Source organism: Balaenoptera acutorostrata, chromosome 3, assembly GCF_949987535.1.
Source record: "Balaenoptera acutorostrata chromosome 3, mBalAcu1.1, whole genome shotgun sequence".
Taxonomy (NCBI): domain Eukaryota; kingdom Metazoa; phylum Chordata; class Mammalia; order Artiodactyla; family Balaenopteridae; genus Balaenoptera; species Balaenoptera acutorostrata.
In genome coordinates, this window is record NC_080066.1 from 165,400,171 (window position 1) to 165,418,242 (window position 18,072).

Here is an 18,072-nt window from a genome sequence, read left to right on the forward strand (position 1 = left end):
TGCCAAACAACTAGCAAGACAGGAACACAACCCCACCCATTAGCAGAGAGGCTGCCTAAAATCATAATAAGGTCACAGACACCCCAAAACACACCACCAGACATGGGCCTGCCCACCAGAAAGACAAGATCCAGCCTCATCCACCAGAACACAGGCACGAGTCCCCTCCACCAGGAAGTCTACACAACCCACTGAACCAACCTTAGCCACTGGAAGCAGACACCAAAAACAACAGGAACTACAGACCTGCAGACTGAGAAAAGGAGACCCCAAACACAGTAACTTAAGCAAAATGAGAAGACAAGGAAACACACAGCAGATGAAGAGGCAAGGTAAAAATCCACCAGATGTAACAAATGAAGAGGAAATAGGCAGTTTACCTGAAAAAGAATTCAGAGTAATGATAGTAAAGATGATCCAAAATCTTGGAAATAGAATGGAGAAAATACAAGAAATGTTTAACAAGGACCTAGAAGAACTAAAGAGCAAACAAACAATGATAAACAAGACAATAAATGAAATTAAAAACTCTTTAGAAGGAATCAATAGCAGAATAACTGAGGCAGAAGAACGGAAAAGTGACCTGGAAGATAAAAGAGAGAAAATAACTATCGCAGAGCAGAATAAAGAAAAAAGAATGAAAAGAATTGAGGACAGTCTCAGAGACCTCTGGGACAATATTAAACGCACCAACATTCGAATTATAGGGGTCGCAGAAGAAGAAGAGAAAAAGAAAGAGACCGAGAAAATATTTGAAGAGATTATACTTGAAAACTTCCCTAATATGGGTAAGGAAATAGTTAATCAAATGCAGGGAGCACAGACAGTCCCATACAGGATAAATCCAAGGAGAAACACACCAAGACACATATTAATCAAACTATCAAAAATTAAATACAAAGAAAAAATATTAAAAGCAGCAAGGGAAAAACAACAAATAACATACAAGGGAATCCCATAAGGTTAACAGCTGATCTTTCGGCAGAAACTCTGCAAGCCAGAAGGGAGTGGTAGGACATATTTAAAGTGATGAAAGGGAAATACCTACAACCAAGATTACTCTATCCAGCAAGGATCTCATCATTCAGATTTGACAGAGAAATTAAAACCTTTACAGACAAGCAAAAACTAACAGAATTCAGCACCACCAAACCAGCTTTACAACAAATGCTAAAGGAACTTTTCTAGGCAACACAACAGAAGGAAAAGACCTACAATAACAAACCCAAAACAAATAAGAAAATGGTAATAGGAACATATGTATCAATAATTACCTAAAATGTAAATGGATTAAATGCTCCAACCAAAAGACATAGACTGGCTGAATGGATACAAAAACAAGACCTGTATATATGCTGTCTACAAGAGACCTACTTCAGACCTAGAGACACATACAGACTGAAAGTGAGGGGACAGAAAAAGATATTCCATGCAAATGGAAATCAAAAGAAAGATGGAGTAGCAATTCTCATATCAGACAAAATAGACTTTAAAACAAAGAGTATTACAAGAGACAAAGAAGGATACTACATAATGATCAAGGGATCAATGCATGAAGAAGATATAACAAGTGTAAATATTTATGCACCCAACATAGGAGCACCTCAATACATAAGGCAAATACTAACAGCCATAAAAGGGGAAATCGACAGTAACACAATCATAGTAGGGGACTTTAACACCCCACTTTCACCAATGGACAAATCATCCAAAATGAAAATAAGGGAACACAAGCTTTAAATGATACATTAAACAACAGGAACTTAATTGATATTTATAGGACATTCCATTCAAACACAACAGAATACACTTTCTTCTCAAGTGCTCATGGAACATTTTCCAGGATAGATCATATCTTGGGTCACAAGTCAAGCCTTGGTAAATTTAAGAAAATTGAAGTCATATCAAGTATCTTTTCTGCCCACAATGCTATGAGACTAGATATCAATTACAGGAAAAAGTATGTAAAAAATACAAACACATGGAGGCTAAACAATACACTACTTAATAACCAAGAGATCACTGAAGAAATCAAAGAGGAAATCAAAAAATACCTAGAAATAAATGACAATGAAATCACGATGACCCAAAGCCTATGGGATGCAGCAAAAGCAGTTCTAAGAGGGAAGTTTATGGCAATACAATCCTACCTTAAGAAACAAGAAACATCTCAAATAAACAACGTAACATTACACCTAACGCAATTAAAGAAAGAAGAAGAAAAAAATCCCAAAGTTAGCAGAAGGAAAGAAATCATAAAGATCAGATCAAAAATAAACGAAAAAGAAATGAAGGAAATGATAGCAAAGATCAATAAAACTAAAAGCTGGTTCTTTGAGAAGATAAAAAAAATTGATAAACTATTAGCCAGAATCATCATGAAAAAAAGGGAGAAGACTCAAATCAACAGAATTAGAAATGAAAAAGGGGAAGTAACAACTGATGCTGCAGAAATACAAAGGATCATGAGAGATTACTACAAGCAACTATATGCCAATAAAATGGAGAACCTGGAAGAAATGGACAAACTCTTAGAAATGCACAACCTTCCGAGACTGAACCAGGAAGAAATAGAAAATATGAACAAACCAATCACAAGCACTGAAATTGAAACTGTGATTAAAAATCTTTCAACAAACAGAAGCCCAGGAGCAGATGGCTTCACAGGCGAATTCTATCAAACATTTAGAGAAGAGCTAACACCTACCCTTCTCAAACTCTTCCAAATTATAGCAGAGGGAGGAACACTCCCAAACTCATTCTACGAGGCCACTATCACCCTGATACCAAAACCAGACACAGATGTCACAAAAAAAGAAAACTACAGACCAGTATCACTGATAAACATAGATGCAAAAATCCTCAACAAAATACTAGCAAACACAATCCAACAGCACATTAAAAGGATCATACACCATGATCAAGTGGGGTTTATCCCAGGAATGCAAGGATTCTTCAATATACGCAAATCAATCAATGTGATACACCATATTAACAAACTGAAGAATAAAAGCGATATGATCATCTCAATAGATGCACAGAAAGCTTTTGACAAAATTCAACACCAATTTATGATAAAAACCCTGCAGAAAGTAGGCAAAGAGGGAACTTTCCTCAACATAATAAAGGCCATATATGACAAAGCCACAGCCAACATCGTCCTCAATGGTGAAAAACTGAAACCATTACCACTAAGATCAGGAGCAAGACAAGGCTGCCCACTCTCACCACTATTATTCAACATAGTTTTGGAAGTTTTAGCCACAGCAATCAGAGAAGAAAAAGAAATAAAAGGAATCCAAATTGGAAAAGAAGAAGTAAAGCTGTCACTGTTTGCAGATGACATGACACTATACACAGAGAATCCTAAAGATGCTACCAGAAAAGTATTAGAGCTAATCAATGAATTTGGTAAAGTAGCAGGATACAAAATTAATGCACAGAAATCTCTTGCATTCCTATACACTAATGATGAAAAATCTGAAAGTGAAATTAAGAAAACACTCGCATTTACCACTGCAACAAAAAGAATAAAATACCTGGGAATAAACCTACCTAAGGAGATAAAAGACCTGTATGCAGAAAATTATAAGACACTGATGAAAGAAATTAAAGATGATACAAATAGATGTAGAGATATACCATGTTCTTGGATTGGAAGAATCAACATTGTGAAAATGACTATACTACCCAAAACAATCTACAGATTCAATGCAATCCCTATCAAACTACCACTGGCATTTTTCAGAGAACTATAACAAAAAATTTCACAATTTGTATGGAAACACAAAAGACCCCGAATAGCCAAAGCAATCTTGAGAAAGAAAAACGGAGTTGGAGGAATCAGGCTCCTGGACCTCAGACTATACTACTAAGCTACAGTAATCAAGACAGTATGGTACTGGCACAAAAACAGAAATACAGATCAATGGAACAGGATGGAAAGCCCAGAGATAAACCCATGCACATATGGTCACCTTATCTTTCATAAAGGAGGCAAGAATATACAATGGAGAAAAGACAGCCTCTTCAATAAGTGGTGCTGGGAAAACTGGACAGCTACATGTAAACGAATGAAATTAGAACACTCCCTAACACCGTACACAAAAATAAACTCAAAATGGATTAAAGACCTAAAGTAAGGCCAGACACTATCGAACTCTTAGAGGAAAACATAGGCAGAACATTCTATGACATAAATCACAGCAAGATCCTTTTTGACCCACCTCCTAGAGAAATGGAAATAAAAACAAAAATAAACAAATGGGACCTAATGAAACTTCAATGCTTTTGCACAACAAAGGAAACCATAAACAAGATGAAAAGACAACCCTCAGAATGGGAGAAAATATTTGCAAATGAAGCAACTGACAAAGGATTAATCTCCAAAATTTACAAGCAGCTCATGCAGCTCAATATCAAAAAAACAAACAATCCAATCCAAAAATGGGCAGAAGACCTAAACAGACATTTCTCCAAAGAAGATATACAGATTGCCAACAAACACATGAAAGAATGCTCAACATCATGAATCATTAGAGAAATGCAGATCAAAACTACAATGCAATATCATCTCACACCAGTCAGAATGGCCATCATCAAAAAATCTACAAACAATAAATGCTGGAGAGGGTGTGGAGAAAAGGGAACCCTCATACACTGTTGGTGGGAATGTAAATTGATACAGCCACTATGGAGAACAGTATGGAGGGTCCTTAAAAAACTAAAAATAGAACTACCATATGATCCAGCAATCCCACTACTGGGCATATACCCTGAGAAAACCATAATTCAAAAAGAGTCACATACCACAATGTTCACTGTAGCTCTATTTACAATAGCCAGGACGTGGAAGTAACCTAAGTGTCCATCGACAGATGAATGGATAAAGATGTGGCACATATATACAATGGAATATTACTCAGCCATAAAAAGGAAAGAAATTGAGTTATTTGTAGTGAGGTGGATGGACCCAGAGTCTGTCATACAGAGTGAAGTCAGAAAGAGAAAAACAAATACCACATGCTAACACATATATATGGAATCTAAAAAAAAAAAAAAAAAAAAAAAATGGTCATGAAGCACCTAGGGGCAAGACAGGAATAAAGACGCAGACCTACCAGAGAATGGACTTGAAGACACGTGGAGAGGGAAGGGTAAGCTGGGACAAAGTGAGAGAGTGGTAGTGTATATATGGACATATACACACTACCAAATGTAAAATTGATAGCTAGTGGGAAGTAGCCGCCTAGCACAGGGAGATCAGCTCAGTGCTTTGTGACCAGCTAGAGGGGTGGGATAGGGAGGGAGGGTGGGAGGGAGACGCAAGAGGGAAGAGATATGGGGATATATGTATATGTATAACTGATTCACTTCGTTATAAAGCAGAAATTAACACACCATTGTAAAGCAGTTATACTCCAATAAAAACGTTAAAAAAAAAAAAAAAAGAAGCACAAGTGCCAGTCCCTCCACAGCACTGGTTATCAATAGGCTGAGACCAGCCCAAAACATCCACCCAGCAAGCAAGCATTCAAGCTGGTTCTGAATTGCATCTAAGGATACAAGCACCAATCTGACTCAACCCAACAAACAACCCATTCAACCCATTCAAGAGTTCTGCCTTACCATTTTCAAATAAAATCAGTTCTAGCTATGATCTGGGGTACAAAAAAGAAAATCCCTCTCACCCAAAGATCTGCCACCATGAACCTCATGGACCCACAAGCTATAAACACAAGGGGATAAAGCAAAGACAAGACAATGGTTACAAAGAGCATGAGACAGGACTAAGTAAATTGTTAGGAGCCAAGAACAATCATGGTACTGTGGCAAGCTCCCAGGCCTAGGAGCCACCCATCAGCATGACTAGGGAACTAAGGAAATTACCAGCTGTGCCCACACAGATTTTGCATTAACCTGGAATGGCCCTCATGTCTCCCTTAACATAAGTATTTGAGAATGCCCAGATAATACGAACTTATCCCAAGTGACACAGCCTAGAAAAGACTAAAGAGACATGCCAATTAAATGCAATTAGTATCCTGGATGGGATCCTGAAACCGAAAAAGAGCATTAGGTAACAACTAAGGAAATATGAAAGGAAGTACAGACTTTCATTAACGTAATCAATATTGGTTGGGACAAATGTCCCGTACTAATGTGGGATGCTGGTAACAGGAGAAAACTGGCTGCAGGGTATATAAGAACTCTGTACTGTCTTGGCAACTTTTCTGTAAATCTGAAACTATCTTTAAATTAAAATTTTATTTAAAAAACAAGAAACCGCTTGCTCCAGAGATCCTTGAATAAGGAAAATAGTTCTCTCAACATTTAGTATGAGAAGCCACTGGCGCATTTGTTAAAAAGCAGATTCAGGCCCCACTCCAGAACTGTAAAGTCAGAATGGGAGCTGGCGGGGAGGCCAGAGTCTGCATTTAAACAAACGGACCAGGTGATTCTTATGCATCTTAACGGTGGTGAGTCACTATCTTGACTGGTGACCCATCGTTTCCCTCTCCTCACACACATAAATAGCCACCAATGAGGCATTGCCCCTTCCAGAGGGCAACTCACCCCCTCAGGCCTTTGCCATCCGAGGGGAAAACAATCCTCCAACAGTAAACAATCCTAAACTATCAGTTGGTACTGGTGTAGCCTGCCATTAGAAAAAGAAAAAAAGTCCCAGAGAGTTTCTAGCCTCTCACCTTCCTAAAGAGGCCTTGAGATACCTGCTGTGCCTCCAAACAAAAACGTATCCGGTACTTGACCCTTTGAAAGGGCCCACCGCATCCTGCAGTACTGGTCCAGGACTCCCCGACCCCCCTCCCTAAAAAAGAAGAGGCACAGCCAAAGCATCCCACTGGGGCATCCTCTTCAGCAGACGGATGCTCCTCGGCTCCCTGGCCGTCTCTGGAGCGACCCTCCCAGGGTGCCCTCTCCAAGGCGAAGAGACCCCCCCACACACACACACAGGCCCCGCTGCCCAGGGAAAGGAAGGGTTTGAGCCCCAGCCTTGTCGCTATCTAGACCTGTCACTTACTCGGTGGACGCCCGGATCTGTTAAATCTAACTGGCTCTACAGGTTCATTCTAAACCAGCAAACGCAGGTTGCAGCCCCGCGGCCGGCGGGTCTGGACAGCCAGGCGAGGGAGGCCCGCCGGGAGCCGGGCCGCGACGGGAGAGCGTCGAAACGCGGGGCTACGCCGCGGGGGCTTGTGGGGCGAGACGGAGCGGTCCCCTGACGCCACCCGCGCGTCCCACCTCCCCGCTGCTCACCCCGCCACCGCTGACCGCTCCGATGCCGTCGAACTCCCGGCCCAGCCCGTCGGAGTCGTCGAGCACGTACGCACCGCCGGGTGCCAGCAGCGCCCACAGCAGCAGGGGCACCGCGGCTTGGCCCGCCGAACCCGCGGCGGCCGTCATGGCTTTCCCTCGGCGTTGCCGGGAAGCCTGGGGTAGGCGCTCAGCCATTGTGTCGGTCACATGACTCCGGCGCCCACGGAGGCGGGTCTGGTTACCGCCATGATGGAGAAGGGCAGAAGGCCGCTGGCGCCGCCGCCGCCATGTTGAGTGTGGGCCGCAGCTCGCTGACGCAGCCGCAGTAGTGTTGAGGGAGGGCTGAGCGAGGCTTTCCTAGTCGGCCCAAGTTCAGGGTCCGAGTTCAGCCTTCGCGTGTATCCGTTCGCTGCCTCTCCTTCGGCTTCACCCACTGGAGCACTTTATCGAAGGGGAGGTGGATGTCCGAGGCCAAGGGAGCAGGGCAGTGCATGGCCTACTATGGACCTCCCCGAACATCTCCGGGCGCTTCTGCCACCTGCCAGTGCGTGGCAGAACGAGAAAGAGGAGCAGGCTTGCAGTCTCTATCCTAGTCCGCGTGCAGCTGTCACCTTGGTGGAGTCACTTAGCTTTCTGAGCCTGAGTTTCCTCTTACGTAAGATGAAGCAAGAAGAGCAGCCGCATGGGGACATATGATTAAATGAAATACGAGTAAGGCAACAGGCAGGCAGTAAATCTTAGCTGAATGCGTTACACACTTAGCAAGCCTTAGCTGACATGGTTCTTCATCCTGGTAACAACTTCATCCTGGTAACAACTTCATCCTGGTTGCTTTATAAGGTACTTGCCGCTGCCAGTTGAAATGGTTCCAGGCAGATAACCCTAAATTGGCAGGGAAGTTGTGAATTGTCCTGGGATTCCTGCCACATCCGGCATTGGTCTGAGATTTCTGATTTCCTTGGTATTGAAGCAAATTGAAGAGACTACTGAGAGGCTTCAGAGAAAGCATCTCTGATCCCCAGATATGATTGTTTTGCCCCTTAACTGCAAACGTAAATTTAAGTGTCAAGACTACGATTATACCAGGAGGAAAATTTTATCTGGGCAGTCCCGTAAACACTCGTCAGGCCCTTACGATATCTCTAGGTTCTTAATGGACAGTATGCTTACTCTTTCCATCTTCCTAAATTACTATAGGTCTATTATGATTTACCAAGGACAGTCCCAGCTTGTGTCTATTGTCCTAACATAATTATTAATAGTATCCCTTTCACCCTCAAAAATGTTCTGGCTTGTATGATAAATTATATAGTTCCCTGTATATTGGCCACTTGTTTTCTTCCATTTCTTCTTTTCCCCATACAGCACTTATCTGAACTACCTTCCTTACAATCACCATTCTATGATTTAAGTCAGTAACTAGTCAAGTTCCATAGATTTACCTTCTCTGAACTCACTCTGATCCATCTGTTCTAATAAAATTTTAAACATGAGTGGAGCACCAGTGGATGCAAGACATGGCTGATAAATCAAGTAAATGCTAAGCTTCCTACCAACCCTGAGGTTTTATATCTGGGATATGCATGTAACGTCTGCATAATCATGTAACTAGAAGAAAATAGAGGAAAAAATACCATACAAGCGAAACTGGGAAGTTGAAACCAGAACCCAGCATATGTCATTCTGTAGCACACTGTTGCACCTTGTATTTGGAAGGCACACCACAAATATTTGTGCAATGTGTGATATTTGTAAAAGAGGAAACAGAATATTTAACAGTAAGTATGTACCACTAGTTCCTATTAGTTCATAACCAAAGTAATTCCTTACCAGGGAACATGTCTCTTGTTGCAAATTTCTAATCTATGCTAAGGAAACCATTAGACAAGAAAGTTTCTAATAAAAAAGCAGTAAATACAAGCTGAGAAAGAGACATCCTTGAACTGCTGGGCACAGCATTCAGATGTGCTCAAGACGTGAGATAAAGGGAAACGGCCGTTATCAGACAAGTGATTGTGTGTTCGGCTTCCCTTGCTTCTGTGGTTTCAGGGTCCCTGAAATACACCAGACAGTAGGAAAGAAGCATCTCGCAGTTCTCAAAAGTCAGATGAGTTTAAAAAGTAAGGACAGTTTTTCTCTTAAATAAGCAATGTTTCTGAGTATCATAGCTGTACTTCAGCCACGGCAAATTTCTCAGTTTTCTAAAGTGAAAAATGTGATCAAAATCAGATGGTCTTGAGAAAATTGAGCGATCTTGCCTTTTAATGAAACATTATTGATAAAGTCTGTTGTCTCACTTTAAGAAATGGCTTTACTTTTAGAAGTCTGAATTAGGCTGCCACAAGTTCAAGGCCAGAGGCCAAGTCTTCTTCTTCTTTGTACTTCTTAAGTGCAGTGTCCAACCCATGGTGGGTACTCAATATATATATATATATATTAGTTAAGTTGAACTTAAAGAAACAGAAATCACTGTGGTGATGGTGCCTTAAATCACTGGAAAAGGATGGGCTTTTTAAAACATGATATTGGGACAACTGGATAACTATTTGGGAAAAGATCAAATTTTACATCTATACCTCACACCACACATAAGTATAACCGCCAAATGGATAAAACTCTAAATGTAAATAAATGAAACTTTACAAGTTCTATTAGAAAACATGAGTAAATTCCTGTATAACCAGGGGTCTGGATAGGACTCAGTATCTTGACACAACAAAATAAAAGTTTGATTTTTAGAAGATGACTGAATAATCATATAAGGGGGTAAGAAAAAAGAATTATTTATAAAAGAAGTTGGAAACATTTCTTAAAGTAAGAGTCCTCTGGGGCCAAACGTATGAAGTATTTTCTTATCATGAACTATCCTGTAACATGTCATTTATCTGATCTTTTCAACTTGTACGTAAGTTGCTTGATTGCAGTTGTTAATTACATCACCCCCTATTCAATGACTTCTCTCTGTAACCTCAGGGCTTTATATATAAAGACAGTAAAGATGGTTCAAAGGACAGAACCCACATAATGGAATAAATTATATATTGCTTCCTAAACATCTTCTTAAGTATAACTACAGATAAAAATTGCTATAGTAAGGAGAAGTGTGGTATAGTAGTTAAACCATCAGCCCTGGAGCCCCTGACTACACAGCTTCAAATCTCTCCTACCACCCACTAGCTGTGTGATTTTGGCCAAGTTACTTTACTAATTTGGGCTTCAGTTTAACCATCCATAAATAGAGGTGATGATAGAGAAGTTGATATGAAGGTTAGCAGAATTAATATTTATGTAACATTTAGAAGAATGACCACCATATTTATATATATATATATATATATATATATATATATATATATATATATATATCACTGCATGCTATAAAAGCATTTATTATATAAATAATAACATACATAGAATACAGATTAACTATCGTGTAACTCTTGAGTTTATTGCTCTCTACAAAACTAAGGCAGTCCTGAGGAAAAGGATTCTTCCTGTCTTTGTACTGGTCTGAATTTTGTTTTCCGTTTTTGTTGTCTACACTCATCCAAATCCATGTCCCGTGTGGCTGATTCCCCTCATGTGAGTCTTGGTGGGAGGCAGATTCCACCTCTTTCAGGAGTTAAGGCACCACATTCTCTCTCTTCTCACCCCCAGCAGCATGGGCTCTAGAGCCCCAGTGACCCAGCTCCCTCAGTCAGTTCCCCAAACCTGTGACTTTGATCTTGGAAGAGTGATTAGATGTATGGACAGCTGAGAAAGCACCCTGGAGCAGTGTCAGAGTGCAGAGGAGGTGGTGGTATAGAGGCTCCATCAGATGGGCCTCAAGTGCCAGGAGCAGTAGGGTGAGAAGTGCCATCCTAACCATTGCTCAGGCAGGATGACCTGGGCTGTCTTTCTAGTCCTTTGGCTCTAGCCCATTTCCCAAGACGGGTTCTGCAGCCTCAGCAGCAATTCTGTGCCGTATCTTGATATCTTTCTAAGTCTTTCATTTTTGCTCAGGTTAGCCAAAGATGGTGCTGTTGTCTGCAGCTAAGAACCCTGACTTATACACCAAGTAATAATCAAGACCAGATGTGATCATCGCAAAGAATTCTCAGCCTCTGGGTCTGCATTTACCCCGCTTTAAACACTGCCTTCACCACCTGTAGTTCTTTTGTTGGTAATTGTATTTTTGGGTTTTTTGTTGTTGTTGTTTTTGGTTTTTTGTTTTTTGTTTTTCTTTTGGCCGTACTGCATGGCGTGTGGGATCTTAGTTCCCCCACCAGGGATTGAACCCACACCCACTGCAGTGGAAGCGCGGAGTCCTAACCACTGGACCGGCAGGGAAGTCCTTGTTGGTAATTGTTAATGCGTGGATTAGTTCCAATAAAGGAACTCCAGGAAGTTTTGCTGTCCTCCTGTTTCACCTGTGATATGTCTATTCTTCTTTGGATTGTCAATACCGCTTTCTGCACTCCTACCAGGGGAAGAATTCTAGAGTCCACCTAATTTCAAGTCTTAGGCATGAAGAAAATAAGAGTACAAGAGGTTCCCATGGCTCAAAAGATTTTTTTTAAACATCTAGTACAATTCTGTCCAACATATGTAAGGCAAAGCACATACATAATTTGAAATTTTCTAATAGCCACATTAAAGTTAAAAAAAGGTGAGATTAATTTTTGATGATACATTTTATTTAACCCCAGATATCCAAAATATTATTGATAAATATGTAATCAATATGAAAATATATTAATAAAAGATTTTGTGGAGTTTTTTTCATACGAATGTTTCAAAAATCTAGAGTGTGTTTTACACAGATAGCACACCTCAATTCGGATTAGCCCCATGTCAGGTGCACAATAGCCACATGTGGCCAGTGGCACTGGGGTTGGACTGAGCAGATCTCATGTATTCCAGGCCCTGGGTTAGGCACACTCAGTAAACTTTTGCCTCTGGCTGCTAAAGATGAGATTGAAGAATATCCACTCTTTGCTGGGGCTGCCATAACAAAATACAACAAAACAGTGGTTTAAACAACAGAAATTTATTTTCTCAGAGTTCTGAAATTCAGCATCAAGGTGTTGGGAACTTGGGCTTTTTCTGAGGTCTCTCTCCTTGGCATGCAGGTGGCCACCATCCCTCTGCGTCCTCACACGGTCTCCCCTCTGTGCATGCGCATCCCTGGTGTCTCTTTGTGTATCCAAATTTCCTCTTCTTATAAGGATACCAGTCAGATTGGATTAGGGCCCATGCTAACAATTTCATTTTAACTTAATCACATCTATAAAGGCCCTATCTCCAAATACAGTCACATTCTGAGGTACTGGGGTTAGAGCTTCAACATACGAATTTGAGGCGGACAAAATTCAGCTTGTAACAATATCTAACAGTGGTTCAGTTATAACAAACTGGTAAATGTCAGTTAAATGCTTTCCTGAGTTCCGAGAGCCATTCTGGCAAATTATTGAACCTGAGGAGGGTGTTGTGGGAATCCCCAAATTACAGCCAGTTGGTCCAAAGTACTGGAGACCGAAGTCTTGTGACCGGCATCTGAAGTGGAAAGAGTCCTGTGGGACGGAGCTCTTACCTTGTGGAATCTGGTTCTTACTCCAGGTAATTAGTGTCAGAATTGAACTAAATTGGAGGACATCTAGCTGGTGTCTGGAGTACTGGAGAACTGGTTGTTGGTGGAAGGAAAACCCACACACACGGGGTGTCAGAGGTGTCCTGCAGGGAGAAACAGAACAGTAGTGGCCAGTCGTCCCGGGCACCAACCTGCAGCAAACATAACCCCACCATGTGCATTCATGCCTATTTGTAAGAATTACCTGCCAGTATTTGTTCTACATTCACTGCTGTGATCTTCCTCCCTAGATTTCCGACTCCTGTCTCCATACTCTGACTGTCAGTATTGTTTTGAGCTCTCTCCCTCCAGTCACAGGCTACTTCAGCACCCCAGGCTTCTCACTTTGCTTAAATGATTTTGACACCAACAGTTTGGATGAAAGACCTCCCCCTCCTGCATTCTGACCCCAAGGAAGCCTCAGATGCTGTTTGGTTTCCATTCCCCACTCACTGCACTTCTCCCCAACCTCAGGAGAGGATAATTTGGACAACAACCTGCTTTCCCACCCCATCTCAGACTTTGATTACAGCCTAAATTGTTTCCCTCTAAAATTCATATGTTGAAGCCCTAACCCCCATTGTGACTGGATTTGGAGATAGAAACTATAAGGAGGTGATTAAAGTTAAATGAGATCATAAGGATGGGGCCCTGATACAATAAGATTAGGGTCCTTATAAGAAGAGACACCAGAGTGCGCTCTTGCGGGCTCTCTCTCCCCCCTCCCCCTGCCCTCGCATCCTCTCTCTCTCTCTCACTTCATCCCTTCTACCCCACCACCTCCACCATGTGAGAACACAGTGAGAAGACGGCTGTCTGCAAGACAGAAAAAGATCCCCTACCAGAAACTGAATGGCAAATACCTTGATCTTGGACTTCCAGCCTCCAGAAGTATGAGAAAATCAAGGCTTCTACTGTTGAAACCTCCCAGTCTATGGTATTTTGTCATGACAGCCTGAGATGACTTATACACCTACTGTCTGTCTGTACTGCTTGCATGTCTAAACCATAGGATTAAAATTTCTTTTTTTTTTCAGACAGTAGTCTTTTAATCAGCAATAAGTAACCATGATTATTAGGAAATTTTGTTTAAAATGAGTTAAGTATATGCCATAAACCCAGAGAGTTAACAGAGTATTTTGGTTATAAAAAGGGAAAATTTCTTGAATACTGACACTTGCCTGAATTAATCCCAAGTTCATAATTTATGTCTACATCAGACCACTGGCACCCAGTCTCCATGTCTCAACATTCACATCAATTCAATAATTTATATACTGAATTTGTTATCTGTTCCTGTGTCACAAAGTATCCAAAGTTCAGTAGCTGAAAGCAACAAATATTTAGTATCTCTCAGTTTCTGTGGGTCGGGAATTCAGGATCACCTTCACTGAGTGGTTCTAGCTCAGGATCCCTAGGGAGGTTACGGTAGGGACGTTAGCAGGAGCTGTAATTATCTGGAGGCTTGAAGATGTACTTCCAAGATGGTTACTCAGTACTGTTGGCTCACTCAGATCCCCACCACGTGGACCTTTTCTCACGACAGGGCAGCTGGCGTCCCTCAAGACCAAGTGATCAGAGAAAAAGAGAGCAGGAGGAGGAATTCACAGGATTATTCTGACCTAGTCTCCAAAATAGTGCACCATCATTTCTGCTTTATTTGCTAGGAATGAGTCATTTAGTCTAGCCCACACTCCAGGGGAGGGAAATAGGGCTCCACCTCTTGAAAGGAGGAGTGCCAAGGAATTTGTGAACATATTTTAAAATCACAACACTTACCCATGATGCATGTCAGTAAACCACTCATATGATGTAGTATTAAATATTGCAGTAACTAATATTTTGAGGGCTTATTCATAGAAATGAGTATGATAAAATGACATAAGGGATTTACTCAATTACTGCACATTTGCAAAGATACTTTAGCATCCTCTAAAAAAGCACCAAGGAAAATAAAGACTCTAGCATTATTTTCTGTAAAATGACAGGTATTCCTATCACTCTTGGATTTTCACTATAATCTCTGCTCTGCTCTGCTCATTCTATGGATTCTGGTATGACCCACAGCTTTGGGTAACAGAACCTGCCTTCCCCAGTCCAGATGCCATAGAACCCACAACACTTTAGCTGGCTTCAGATCCTCCCTCCTGTCTGTCCCTAGCCCCTCTGCCCCAGTTGACTCAATTTTTTGCCAATCATTTCTACTTCTCTGCCCTATCCTTTGGATTGAACCTCCTTAAATATTAGTGCATGTCTTGGTTAAACCTAAATTCATGAAATATTTTTTGGATCCTAAATCTTAAATGATTAGCTGGTTATCTCTACCATAAGCAAACTCAACAGATAATTCCACAAGGACTTACACTTATTATCCTGACTTTAAAAATTAAGCTAATCAGCAGTCTGCACATCCACAGTACATCAGAGGAAACTATTTGGAGTTAATCTTCTTAAATTTGGTTATTTCAATAAATGAGTATAACAAAGGCATTAAAAGGCATTTATGTAATTTACAGACATCATGAAATACATATTAGATCTTCTGAAAAGGTATTTAAGATATTAAAGACTCTAGTCCTTAGTTTGATAACATATCTACATTTTAACTGTTACTATACTTACGTTCTGACTTAAGCTTTAAGTTAAAATCATTTACAAGTCTGAAATGAGAGGCTGTATTAGCTCAACTTTTTTGAAAAGGACAGAGCCAAGTGAACTAATGGTACAATGATGCAGAATGGAATTTAAATACTGATGAAGGGATAATAGGGCTGTAGGGGAACAAAATCTGCCACCCCAAAATGTGTCTCTTTGGTATGAGGATTGATTTAGACTGACTATTTTTAAGAAACAGAAGACTTGGGAAGTTTTTCTTGCTACCTCCCCCCTTAACTGTCTAAGGGAATTTGGATAAAGGGCCTGTTCCCAGATTAGAGCTATCACCAGAGATATCTGCAAATATGGACTAAGTGTGATGGGGGAAACTCAGCAGAGCCTAGAGATCAGAGTCCGCTCTGTGCCCCATTGTCTCTGCACGACCCAGCAAACATTTGTTTACCAAACATTTGCTTTTCCATCTCCACATGAATTGCCTTCCTCCCCTTTGCAGTCCTGAACAACTACCCCCAACATCCTCTTTTGTCTTTAACTGAAGATAATACTTAAGGTGAGGATTTCAGCCATTTTAGTGAGTTACTCAGTTTTCCTGGGCCTCTCCCATGCATACATGCTATTAAATTTTTGTTTTATTTTCTCCTGTTAATCTGTCTCGTGTCAATTTCATTCTTGGACCAGCGAGAGGAACATAGAAGGGTAGAGAAAAATTTCTTCTTTTCTGACAGGGTTAAAGTACCAAAACCAAGCAAGAATTTGAACATAAAGTGTTTCCATACTCTTCCCTTTTTAGAGGTTCTGTTCTCCCTGCCTCTCCACCACCCCCCACCCCAGTCTCTTACCCAGGCAACCATCCTGTACACCAGTTGTTCTCAAACTTTGGGGCATCTGAGCCCACGTGGCACAACTACTGAAGCCCGCACGCCTAGAGCCTGTGCTCCGCAACAAGAGAAACCACCGCAATGAGAAGCCTGCGCACCGCAACAAAGAGGAGCCCCTGCTCGCCTCAACTAGAGGAAGCCCTCACGCAGCAGCGAAGACCCAACACAGCCATAAATAAATAAATAAATAAATAAATTTATTGTAAAAAATAACTTTGTTCCTTAAAAAAAAATTTTTTTTGGAGCATCAAAACTACTTGGAGGGCTTCCCTGGTGGCGCAGTGGTTGAGAATCTGCCTGCTAATGCAGGGGACACGGGTTCGAGCCCTGGTCTGGGAAGATCCCACATGCCGCGGAGCAACTAAGCCCGTGAGCCACAATTACTGAGCCTGCGCGTCTGGAGCCTGTGCTCCACAACAAGAGAGGCCACGACAGTGAGAGGCCCGCGCACCGCGATGAAGAGTGGCCCCCGCTTGCCACAACTAGAGAAAGCCCTCGCACAGAAACGAAGACCCAACACAGCCAAAAATAAATAAATTAATTAATTAATTTAAAAAAAAAAAAAAAAAACTACTTGGAGTGCTTTTTATAACGCACATCACTGAACTCCAGCCCCAGAGCTTCTGATTCCCTGGGCCTGGGGTGAGACTGAGAACTTTAATTCTCAAGTGTTCAGAGGTGACATTGACGCTGCTAATCCGAGAAGCATCTTGGAGAACCATTGATGTAAATGGATCTCGGGGAGCTTTGCCATGATGTAGAAGCCAAGTAAGGTTTTATCTGACAACTTAATATTCCTCCCCCCCAACACAAGGAATATATTTACATCTTTAGAAAGGAAGCCTGCTGGTAAAAGTTTCAAGACCCCCCCACAATAAAAGTCACCTAATCGTTACATTTTAGGCCCCTTGACAAGTAATGAGAAAAACAATTTTGCTCAGTAGTCCTATTCAAAGGCTTAATAAATATTTGTTGAATTACACCTTTTAGGTCAAACACATGAAGTGGATTCCAATCTCAGGCCATAATCAGAGATGCAAGAAATAAAATATTCTTTATCTTTCTGTAACTCAACTAAAATTCCATTTCAATACCCCATTCTACCAAACTGGTGGGCACTTAATCACACTTGTCAATTCAGGATCCTACCTCTTCTTCCTCTGGATTCTGCCTGTGTGTACTTTGCTAGGGCTGCCATTACAAAACACCACAGACTGGGTGGTGTAACCAACAGAAATGTATTTTCTCACAGTTCTAGAGGCTGGAAGTCCAAAATCAAGGTGTCAGTAGGGTTGGTTTCTTCTGAGGTCTCTCTCCTTGACGTGCAGATGTCTACCTACTCTCTCTGTCCTCACCTGGTCTTTCCTCTGTGCATGCGCATCCCTGGTGTCTCTTTGTGTGTCCGAATCTCCTCTTCTTATAAGGACACCACCGATCAGATTGGATCAGGACCCATGCTAACAGTTTTATTTTAACTTAATCATCTTTTTAAAGAGCCTAACTCCAAGTACAGTCACATTAGGAGGTACCAGGGATTAAGACCTCAACATATGGATTTTGGCAGAGAGGTAGGGGGATGCAAGTCAGCCCATAACACCATCTAGGATCCAGGGAGTTTGTATGTAGCTAAGGCTGGAGAGGTTTAGCTCAACCTCCAATTCTCAAGGCTGCCCTCTGTGCATGCTGGCCTCT

At 41.4% G+C, this 18,072-nt stretch overlaps 1 protein-coding gene across 4 annotated transcripts in view; it reads right to left on the minus strand.

The window, feature by feature from the left end:
* GALC (galactosylceramidase) overlaps positions 1–7,556 on the minus strand; it is a 97,733-nt gene extending 90,177 nt beyond the window's left edge. For 2 of the 4 annotated variants that reach the window (XM_057543202.1, XM_057543201.1), the window contains exon 1: positions 7,279–7,556. In XM_057543202.1, coding sequence (XP_057399185.1) covers positions 7,279–7,473 — 195 coding nt within the window. In that variant the 5' untranslated portion in view covers positions 7,474–7,556. Of the gene's footprint in view, positions 1–7,042; positions 7,196–7,278 lie in introns of those variants that run through there. The other 2 variants (XM_057543204.1, XM_057543203.1) reach the window with 2 other exon arrangements.
* Positions 7,557–18,072: the final 10,516 nt, after the last annotated feature.